The 10,390-nt window shown below is 37.7% G+C and overlaps 3 protein-coding genes across 3 annotated transcripts; 2 read left to right on the top strand and 1 right to left on the bottom strand.

The window, feature by feature from the left end:
• The first annotated feature begins 292 nt into the window (after positions 1-292).
• LOC117915119 (thioredoxin-like fold domain-containing protein MRL7L, chloroplastic) lies at positions 293-3,698 on the top strand. Its single transcript, XM_034830693.1, has 6 exons — positions 293-486; positions 571-710; positions 800-1,326; positions 2,939-3,020; positions 3,107-3,218; positions 3,304-3,698. Exons 2-6 carry the CDS (start codon positions 576-578, stop codon positions 3,429-3,431), a joined length of 984 nt encoding a protein of 327 aa, XP_034686584.1. The 5' UTR covers positions 293-486; positions 571-575; the 3' UTR covers positions 3,432-3,698.
• A 459-nt stretch (positions 3,699-4,157) lies between these two features.
• LOC117915121 lies at positions 4,158-7,105 on the top strand. Its single transcript, XM_034830695.1, has 6 exons — positions 4,158-4,412; positions 4,528-4,620; positions 4,856-5,087; positions 5,850-5,935; positions 6,645-6,752; positions 6,833-7,105. Exons 1-6 carry the CDS (start codon positions 4,191-4,193, stop codon positions 6,992-6,994), a joined length of 903 nt encoding a protein of 300 aa, XP_034686586.1. The 5' UTR covers positions 4,158-4,190; the 3' UTR covers positions 6,995-7,105.
• Positions 7,106-8,753: 1,648 nt separating this feature from the next.
• On the bottom strand, positions 8,754-9,857 carry LOC117915444. Its single transcript, XM_034831035.1, has 2 exons — positions 9,506-9,857; positions 8,754-9,229 (listed from the first exon to the last, which is right to left on the bottom strand). Exons 1-2 carry the CDS (start codon positions 9,820-9,822, stop codon positions 8,893-8,895), a joined length of 654 nt encoding a protein of 217 aa, XP_034686926.1. The 5' UTR covers positions 9,823-9,857; the 3' UTR covers positions 8,754-8,892.
• Between the last annotated feature and the right edge of the window lie 533 nt (positions 9,858-10,390).

Raw genomic sequence — 10,390 nt, 5'->3', positions numbered from 1 at the left:
ATACAAAATAATGGAACTTATTCAATATATATAGAAATAAGGGTTAGTAGTTTGTACCATGGTGAATATCCTTACGGAGAGGGTAAAGCCAAAAAAAATGTGATTAGAAATTTAAAATAAGTAAATTAATTCATATCCATTATCCATATCAAAATTCAAAATAAAAATAAAGGTACAAAACCCCATCGATAATTCAGATTATATATTAAAAATTCAATAATGGATATTAAAATTTTGGTAGTTCAGGATACTTTGTAGAAATTTTCTATGAATAATAATATCAACAGGGCCAAATCGGGTTGGTGGACCGTGTCTAAATCGGATTCGGGTCTTTTAATTTGAAGTTTAGAAGTGGATAGGATCATGGGATTACACGTGAAGCTGTTAACAGACGCATGGGACTGGGGTTTTAGTTGGTTAGGGTTTTAGCACTGTCTGACCGGAAGCGGAAGAACAAGTGTCGATTTCTCAATTTCAATCTCTCAGGTCCGTATCCTCTATTCCCTTGTTCATTTTGGAGTTCCTCAACATCTGGTTGCTGCTACAAATGCAAATGATTTGTGTGTTCAGAGAAAATGGCACTACAAAATACAATAACAGGGTTTCAGCATATGCTCTCTGCTGCTGTTACTCCTCGACAAACCAACCCAAGATTGGAGTCCTTTTGCCTCTCCTTCTCCTCACAAGCCTTCCCCAATTCGCCTTTCCTGGTAATACTTTCTATGCTTCCTTTGCTTTCCCTTTCTTTTCTCAGAATTTAATGTACTTGGTTGCTGAAGTTTGTTAATTTTCCGTCAAGAGCGTCAACAGAGGAAGAAGAAGAAGTGGGTTGAGAGCCTCTACAACCCCACATAAACTGAAATCCAATGATGGAGACCAAGACTCCAGTGATAGTGATAGTGAGGGTGAGAATGATGATGCTCCTATTATGAGCGATGAAGAGAGACGGGAATGGAGAAGCAAGATTAGACAAGTGATTGATGGAAACCCTGATGTCGAGGAGGAGATGGACCCAGTTCTCAAAAGGAGGATGATGCAAAAGCTTTTGGCTGATTACCCTCTTGTTGTGGAGGAGGAGGACCCCAATTGGCCTGAAGATGCTGATGGGCGGGGGTTCAACTTGGATCAATTCTTTGACAAGATTACCATCAAGAATGTCAAGAAGGATAAGGGTGATGATGATAATTACGATAGCGAGGATGAAATTGTGTGGCAGGATGATAATTATATTCGTCCCATCAAGGACATCAAGACTGCAGAGTGGGAAGAGACTGTACTTAAGGATATCAGTCCTTTAATTGTTCTCGTGCATAATCGCTACAAAAGGTTAGTTCTTCTTTTAGTTACTTAATCAATCTTAATTTTACTTTTTTTGTTTTCATGTCCCACTCTGCACCATTTGCCTTTTTTCCATTTAGATGCGATTGAAGCTTCTTTATAATGTTCATTCTTATTTTCAGACATTTTTTTGTTCATTCTTGTAGCCATATCTGCTAATTAACTAATACAAATTGAAGCAAATTGGCTATTGATAAGAAAAATGCCATCTCCATCCAATTTAATTCCTTTGTGAAACTGTGTTACATGACATAGCTATATGGTTGGATGTAGGATCAGATAGCTTGTGAAAAATTGCAGCTACGCTCTTTGTATTGACAATGTGGTTTGTGCCGATAATAGGATATGTAAATTTTAGGCAAATAATTGATACATATGCAATCCCCAAAAATATTTCTTCTAATTTAATCAAATAGTTGTTATTGGGTGTCATTGAAAGGTTTGTTGACCATCTCTTTTTTGCTCTACATTTAAAATCCAGCCGGAACAGGTTTATCTGGCAATTGGATCACCCCTGGAAGAATCTCTTCTCCTTGCCTGGCTTGAATCTAGTGTGATTTCTATTTCAAGACTTCATACAAACTAATATAATTATCAAAAAGTATTTGTATAAAAAGTTAACTAACACGGAATACATGCAAAAATGAAGTGGGCAGGAGGGGAACTACTGATACCAACTTATAAACTGTCTCCCAAAATGTGTGGAAAGGAAGGACTTCCATTGTTTCAGAGAAATCTGCCATATGAATTCCTTCAAAGAGCACAACGGTACTGGAAGGCATGATGGAAAAAGTCTTATTGGTGTAGAGCTTTTAGCATCATTAGGCTTTCCAAACCTCCCATCTACAAGGTCATGGAAGAGAGGAGCCACCAAATGACAAGCTGAATCTCTTGCAAAGTTTCATGCAGTGGCCAAAGAAAATGGACAACTAATGGGTAAATGGCTATCTGATTCAGCCTTTCAGCTATCCCCTGTCAAAATCTTGTCAATAACCATGTTATAACCAAAACCCAAAAATAGAAAGGGCAACCTGAGAAGGATTAGTGTATTCCAGATGAACTATGCTAGGAAGGAGTCCTCTCCTGCAGAAGCTGGGGACTTAAAAAAATGATTTTTTGTCAAATGGACTGAATTCCCTTGTCATAAATTGTATTGTTATGGTATGCCTGGATTCCTAACATACATGGAGCTTATGATTGATGATCACACTGTTTGCATGTCTAATTTTGTGATCTTTGTTCACTTTCTTCTTGCTGAAAACCAACTAAGACTGATCAGAGGAGTTCAGAACCGAGTGGAACTTGGTAGTAGTTAAATGTGTCTGAATTAGATGACTCATGTTTCTCCATTCCTTTATGACATTTCAAGTGGTTGGTTATTGCTTGTGGGTTGTATAGTAGTTGTGGGGTCGCTACTGAAAAAAAGGGGGTGGGATGTGAATTGTTTCGAGGTGTTCATTTAATGTTGATGTGGATGATGCATTTGAAGCAGGCAAATTATGTTGAAAAAATGCTTTGAAACTATTTTTGAGTATATATTTTCAATATGACAATTGAGAAAATGCTCATCACATATTAAAAATCTCTGATTCCTCTTCAGACCGAAGGAAAATCAGAAAATTCGGGAGGAACTGGAGAAAGCTGTGCACATCATATGGAACTGCAGGCTACCTTCACCAAGAGTAAGTACAGCCATCAAGTTGTTCAATTCCTCTCCTTTGCTCTATAAACATAATGTTTTCTAACTTTTACTTACTATTTTAAACAGTGCGTTGCCATAGATGCTGTTGTTGAGGTTGATTTGGTCTCTGCTCTCCAAGTGTCTGTTTTCCCAGAGGTCATCTTCACCAAAGCAGGAAAGATCTTACACCGAGAGAAAGGTAACTTTTTAATTGAAACAAATGGTGTAATTATCTCTTGCCTCCGCCTTGATTTGTGATTGGAGTTGTTTACTCTTCTGTTCAGTCATTCAAACGGCAGATGAGTTGTCAAAGATAATGGCGTTCTTTTACTATGGAGCAGCCAAGCCACCTTGTCTGAATGGCGCTGGAGATAGCCAAGAAGCCATCCCATTAGTCCCAATCAAGAGTTAAACACTCCTAAAACAATAGGTATAAGATTAATGCAATGGCAACAATCAGTTGCAGCTTTCTGAGGGTTAGTGATTGGTGTTGAGAATGTGGTTGTTCTTCACACAGGGGGCCTGGGAATCAGTTTTTGAATGAATATTGTGAGGGAGGTCTGTAACTGTATATCAAGGTGGTACTTGATTCCCTCAGGGGTGAGTAAGTTGTTATTTGTAAGCAAGCAAAGATGAATATGAATATGAAAATGATGGAAAATGCTGTTTCAGATTCCAATGCCTTCTTGTTTGTGACATGTGCTGGGTCTAGGAACATGGTTGGAAGCAATGTTCTCCATTTCCCTTTCTTCATACTACCTCCATGCCATGGTTGCAAAAGCTAGAGCAACTATGTTTGTTGGAGGACTAGAGCAGGTGCCTAGGCCTTGTTTGGAAACAGTTTTTGTTGTTTAGAATGGAAAACAGTTTTCTAACTCATAAAACAATTTTTTTGAGATTTTGTTCTAAAAATAGATTATTTTTTGTATAATGTTTTGAGCTATACTTGAAAATATGGAGAACATTTTTAAAAACTTTTACATTGTATGCAAGTGTATGATATCTGGAAGGAAAATCATTCAGAAAAAACTAATTTTCATATTTAAATTCTAAAGCATAATTTTATTCTTGAAAACAAGTGACAACTATTTTCAAATCTTAAATACAAATTTTCCCTTATTTTCATCACTGAAGGCTAGCAAGTAGCAGGTAGCAACCACCCCAATGCCCAATGGCAATTATGGCACAAATAAATGTTTTCCCGCGGGCTCTGCTTTGGGGCTTCAAAACGCATCGTTTTGTGAAACCCACCCCCTTTTCCCCGTTTCCAATTCGTAGCTTGGACAATCGGATCCCTTCTTCTCCCTGCCGCGTAGCTATGGAGAAAGACGAAGGTCGTGGAAGAAGGCTTTCCATCAAAGACTCTCAACGTCGTCCCCCTTGGCTCCACAAGGTTTCTTCTTTTTCAATATTTTTTTACCATCTCAATTACCGATTCTTCTGTTTGGAAAATCTGAAACTGAGGGGGAAAGTGAAAATCTCAGAAATTCGCGTTGCCTTGAATGCAGCTCAGAGAGAACTGCTTCAGAAGAGTGAAAGAAGAGCGAAATGACTTGCTTTGGAAGATGAGGTTATCTGCGGATCAGTCTTCAACTCAAAAGGCATGGATTATTATCTGGTTTTCTGCCTCTTGATTACTTATATGTTTTAGTGTCTATAGATAGTGTTGAAATTATCTTCAAACTGAAATTGTTGTTCATATTCGTTTGGTTTTTCAAGATTTTCTATCCTGGACGAGGTCTATTTCAGATCCTCTCTCTCTCTCTCTCTCTCTCTCTCTCTCTTTTGTCAAAAGTTTTACATGTTTCGTTGTCTGATTATTAATTTGGGTTTTAGGAGTTCGTGGAATCCACTGTTCGGGAAATCTTTTCTGATGAACTGCAAAGATTTAGGACCTCAGCTTTAAGTGGTTGTTCTGAAATTCCAACTTCCACTGCCAAAGTTGACGAGGACATGTTATGGGAATATGATGGTCTTCATACTGCTTCTCACTTTGAATGTGAGGAGGTTATGCTGGAACTACAAAGGATGTTCTATGAAGATATCAGGATGAATCAAACACACAGAGGTATAAGTGGCTTGCTTGAAAAAACTGTTTAAATCGTGTTTAAATTCAGTTGTGTTATTCCAGTCCTACAGCAACTTTCTCTTTGGTAACTTGACTGTCTTTCCTGTGGCTCAACCGTATGCTTGAAGTGTTCCAAGTTACAGTCCTTAAACACATAACAGCAGACTTGAAGTTTTCTAAGTTACATTCATTGAACACATATAACAGCAGATGAAAACAAACACAGTATACAGGAAAACAATAAGACGGAAAGACATTTGCCTTTTCTCGGACATGCTGAACTCCATTTACTAGAATCTTATATGGTAAATTAAATGAAGTGGTGAGGATATTTGTTGCATGTTTTCCATAACTTTTGTTTTTATTAATATATGAATATGACATACGCCTTTAAGATGGAACACTGGCTGACCAAGTTTTGAGCATGTTAAGTGATTCACTTTGAGCCATGAGTGAGGGAATTTTAGCCTCTGACAGTTATTTTTCATAAACTTCATGCATTTTAAAGTTTCTACGTTTAACTTGAAACTTTAGGTTTCTTTGTCCTTTTTTTTTTTATACTAGTAAATTTTTGAGTGTTGATAATGTATTTAAGGTTGTAAAAGTTCTACATACATCAAAAAACCGGCTGACTGAAACTATAATCCTATTTTTGTTTTTCCTTGAGGCAAAATTAGCCACGACTTTCGAATTTGAATTAGTTATTATCCAATTTTATATTGTCTTTGGTAACTTAATAATTTGGATACATTGCAAAGCTAGATGGCTGTAATGGAACTACAGAAGAAGAAGATGAGGATTACCTAGATCCTGCGATTTTTGAGAATTTGCGGCTCGAAGATGACAAGGTCTGGACAAGAAATTTAGGTTCTACACATATTTATCATGCTGTTGTGGAACACCATTATAACTTATTGTTCATTTCTCTCTCTATACACACATACATATATAGCACGTCAACATAATTCCACCTGTGTCATGCTTTAGATCTTATCCTTGGATAGGGTCCTAGAGAAAGGAGGGGGGTTTGTCAGGAATTGTGATTTTAGGATCACAATTCCTAAGGAACTTTAATAATATAAAACAGAAATCACTTAAAGCTCCTTACCTTTTTCTTATTTATGATTCCATCTATTTTCAAAAAGAATATATTGCAAATACCAAAGGACCTTTTGAGAAAATGCCCTGATGAGCCCTTATTTTTGTCAAACACTTTATTGGGCTCTTAAAATTTTGGTTGATTTGTTTATCAGTTTGTAAATTTTGTTTTAAAATCTTAATAAACTAAAGCAATTTCTTTGTTGGCAAGCTTTCTTTTCTTTAACATCTTCTGGGGTGTCATTCCACTATTTTTCTTTTCCTTGTTTATGTGGAATTCTAGTTCTCCCCTTTCCACATACTATATTTTTTTGATATATCAATGGCTTTTTTTTTAATTTCTTATTGGTCAAGTCAATTGAAATCCCTTTCAATTACTATAGCCCCTTTGCTGTTATCTCTGCCTTGTTTTTCTTTGGCTGGTAAATGAGAGTGTAAAGTATCTGATGTGAATGGTAGGGCTGCAAGGAGATATGGTGTCCCATCTGCAAGAAAGGGAAGCTACGGCAGAACAATCATCTCATCTATTGCACTCTTTGTGAGCTTGGACTTGAAAGAGGTGACCAGGTACTATGTGTCCATCATTGACTCATTGCATACTTTTTCTAAAGATACTTCTTGGTTAACTTGGTTTCTGCAAATGTCAGGTTAATTTGGACTGTTTGCAAGTTCGTCTAGGTGAGGCCTACTCAGAGCATCTTGATAGAGGCTGTAGGTTTACACCCCAGTTCCATGTATATACCCAATTCGGCCTAACTGCATTGTACATCCAATGTGAGGCTTGCAAGATATTTGAACTCATTCTATGACTTTATTTCCAGATGTACCTATTTTAAAGGTTCAGTCTGAAGTCTCAAGCTTGCAGTATAGCTCTTATGTAATAAAATATTTTCAATAATATGTTTCCTCTTTTTGCTCCATTGATTTTCATTTACTGGTTGTGTTAAATCTTTTGTGTCATTTCTTTCAAAAGCCTTGGAATACATATCAGTTTGCTTCAACTAGCATCTTACTTCAACTGCCACATCTCTTCATAGTCTACGGTATATCACCAACAGATATAGTCACTAGTGTTCATTCATATAACATAAGTCAAAATTCTATGAAGGGCACTTTGTTTGCTGACAAAAAATGGACAACTTTTCTGAAGATCAGAAAAGGAGAAAATCTGATGGATTTCCAGTTTTTGATAGCCATACAGAACATTTGTTGGATTGTGTCTTTGATCTGTGATTAAGAACCAAGTTTCTTTTTTGGTTTTCTTGCACTGCCAAGACTAGAAGAAAAATTAAGTGACACTCATGTTTGTACCTGATTGAATAAGTAGCCTGCTTTTTCCAGAAAACCTCTTTGTTTGCCAGGGTTTTGGAATATCTCGATTGATTCTTCCCCTTCCTCTTTTTGGCACCATGTAGTTATAAGCAATCCTCAAACTCAATGTCCTGGTGACTAAGTGTTGTAAGAAGCCCATCCTATGGCAATGGTGAGAGCTTAGGGAAATCACTGATTTACAATTCCTTACAAGGTGTCAGGTTATGCAGCTCACTAGGCAAAGGCCTTGCAGTTCTTGGATCCTAAGATTGAAATTCATTTCAATTGACTGGCAATTTGTCTTGAAATGGGATTCAAGGCAACTGGTGTCCTTCATTGAAGACTCAAGCTTGCCACGATTAGCAATGTCTTAGTGTTTCAAGACTCCTTTAGGTAGGTCCATGAGTTTTCTGATTTAAGAAATACACAAAGGAAATATGGTGTGGTTGTGAAATGATTCCAGTTACATTTTCTTTTCCTTTCATAATAGTAACGGACATCTAACCCATTCCTAGTTTAGAGTCATAGCTAATTTGAAAATTCTGTAGCTGAGAGAATTTGCATACTTCTAGTTCGATAAATTCTAAAAATTGTAGTGTCTTTATTGCTGGAAATCACTTAGAAATGCATTTACACTAACCTCATGGCCACATACTTGATGAATTTTGTTAAGAACCAGATGTTTGAGCAAGAGTAGCTGGTTTAGAGGGGAGGGAGGATCTTACATTTTGTGCATCTTTTTTACCATATTTTCCGCCATAAGATATTATTGTGAGCCTCTTCAAGTTCTCTTGGAACTGCCGGGATTGTGGGACATTTCCTTTTTGTACTTTTTCATTTGAGTGGCATTGTGTAAACTATATTACCTGGAGGTGGTTTGAACTCTTCAAATTGGCTTCCTCACATTCATAGGATTCGCTATGTCTTATAGTTTTGATATACAGAGAGTTCCTACTTCCTAGGGGCTGCGACAAAGTAGCAAACTTTTCTTTTCTATCCCTAATTTTCTTTCCCTGTTCCTTTCTTTTCTCTCTTTGTGACATGGATTTGAAACTGGAGCCCTTACCCACCCCAAACCCTTGCCACTTAGCTAGGCCTCAAGGGCCACAAGCAGGAGGAGAGGTTTTACAAGTAACATTCCAGTTCATGGGAACAACCCAACACAATGCACATTGACCCTAGTTGAGTTTGCAAGTGCAAAAGATAGAAGTTCTTTAAATACCATCTAGTCATTCATTTCCATGGAAGATGGCACAACTAAAAAATATAGAGAAATGAGGGGAAAATTCCAGGGATGCCTTGATGGTTGATACCATCATTATTATGAACTTCTTGTATAAGAGTTCTGAAAGCTACTTTTACTTCAGAATTGTCAGGATTGTACTTCATTAAGGAATCACTCGTTGTGAACGCCACAACAGCAGAATGCTTTGTGGTAGTGGAAGCGAAAGGCAAAGAGCTGGTAAGGATTGGAGCCATCAAATTTGCACTTTGCTACACCCACAGTTCGTTTTTTTGTCTTCCCACTAAAGACTGTAAGACATTTTCCAGTACCAAGATTGACCCAGAATCGGAATTCACGATGGTTTAATTCCTTAGGTGGGTTGATGGATTTCCAGTCTGCTTCAGCTAAGCTTTTCAGTGAGCTCAATGAGCGAAGGCTCACCTTGCCATCCTTGTCAGCAGTGAGGTAGCTCCGCCCACCTGAGCACTTGTCCATGTAGTTGCTGAACCTGCGCACCATGATGGGGTAGTCTCTGTGAGTTAAGTCCTGTCTAGAAAATGGAATGAACAGAGCCACAGCAGCATTGTGCAGGTCCAGCCTTGATATGGACTAGCATATGGTTTATATGATTGAGCCAGGGGCCAGGCTAGGGTTTGATAAGCCAAAGACTAGGCCTTATCAAACCCTAGCCCAGGTCATGCCCAAAGCTAGGATGATATGGCTGGCTCATTTTTGGACCAAACTAAGAAAGGTTTGTTAATGCATTTAGAATGTTTACAGTTACCTATGATGGCCAGAAGCAGAACCAGAAGTCGATTTCCATCCAAAATAAGAATTGTATTTATTAGATTCACCACCTTTAATGTCCGGAACTGAGTAAACCCCTCTGTCATCTGAATCCACATAGTCAGATTGTAAAGCACCAGCAATAAGAGTGTCATCATATGCCGTCATGTGGGGATAGGATTCGCTTGCAGGGCATGTGCTTGATTCACATTTGGAGCACTGGCTGCAAAGCCCATCACTCTTCAGGGAATTTACAACACAGGTGTGAATTACCGCTAGCACAAGCAGGCACAGCAGCAGACAGTTCCTATGCATGTTTGCTATTTTCCTCTCTTTCTCTCCCTTAAACAATTGGTAAGCTGAGATATACATTATACATATACATGATCATATATACAGGGCTTCTGTTCTTGATTGTATCAACTTTCCTTGTTTTCTTCTCATTTAAATTGAACTTGGTTATCTTGTACAGTTGTTAACAGAATGAATTTGTTTTTAGGGAATCCTCTAGTATGATTCTTAGATGTTTACAATCTTCAAGCTATAGTTTACATTTGGACTTATTAGCCATGCAAGATTTTCTTCATTCCCTTCTTGTCTCATTCTGATATATACATAGTCAATTGCCGCTTTCAAAATTCCTTTTATTGGTTGAGCTTTGTTGTATTTCTACTATTTTAACCCAGGAGTGTATAGATAGCAACTGCAACTTAGGTTAAGTTCGACACGCACGAAGAGAAATAGGAAATTTAGCGTCTTCATTAAGTCGTTAATAGGAAACTGGATTCTGGTTGCCTGGTTGGAGAAGCATTATTGCATTATTTGCACATGTATTTTACAAGACAGTCCGTCTGCAACCATTACAACTATCCCGTTTTCTACT

This window comes from Vitis riparia, chromosome 5 (genome assembly GCF_004353265.1).
Source record: "Vitis riparia cultivar Riparia Gloire de Montpellier isolate 1030 chromosome 5, EGFV_Vit.rip_1.0, whole genome shotgun sequence".
Lineage (NCBI taxonomy): Eukaryota > Viridiplantae > Streptophyta > Magnoliopsida > Vitales > Vitaceae > Vitis > Vitis riparia.
This window is presented reverse-complemented; position numbering and strand designations above follow the sequence as displayed.

Bases quoted from the DNA above. Each gene is read 5' to 3' on its own strand.
- LOC117915119 (XM_034830693.1), top strand. From the start codon at position 576: ATGGCACTACAAAATACAATAACAGGGTTTCAGCATATGCTCTCTGCT. The intron at 3,021-3,106 runs GTAAGTACAGCC...TATTTTAAACAG, and splicing joins GCAGGCTACCTTCACCAAGA to TGCGTTGCCATAGATGCTGT. The intron at 3,219-3,303 runs GTAACTTTTTAA...TCTTCTGTTCAG, and splicing joins GATCTTACACCGAGAGAAAG to TCATTCAAACGGCAGATGAG.
- LOC117915121 (XM_034830695.1), top strand. From the start codon at position 4,191: ATGGCAATTATGGCACAAATAAATGTTTTCCCGCGGGCTCTGCTTTGG. The intron at 4,621-4,855 runs GCATGGATTATT...TTTGGGTTTTAG, and splicing joins ATCAGTCTTCAACTCAAAAG to GAGTTCGTGGAATCCACTGT. The intron at 6,753-6,832 runs GTACTATGTGTC...TGCAAATGTCAG, and splicing joins GACTTGAAAGAGGTGACCAG to GTTAATTTGGACTGTTTGCA.
- LOC117915444 (XM_034831035.1), bottom strand. From the start codon at position 9,822: ATGCATAGGAACTGTCTGCTGCTGTGCCTGCTTGTGCTAGCGGTAATT. The intron at 9,230-9,505 runs GTAACTGTAAAC...CATGGTGCGCAG, and splicing joins TCTGCTTCTGGCCATCATAG to GTTCAGCAACTACATGGACA.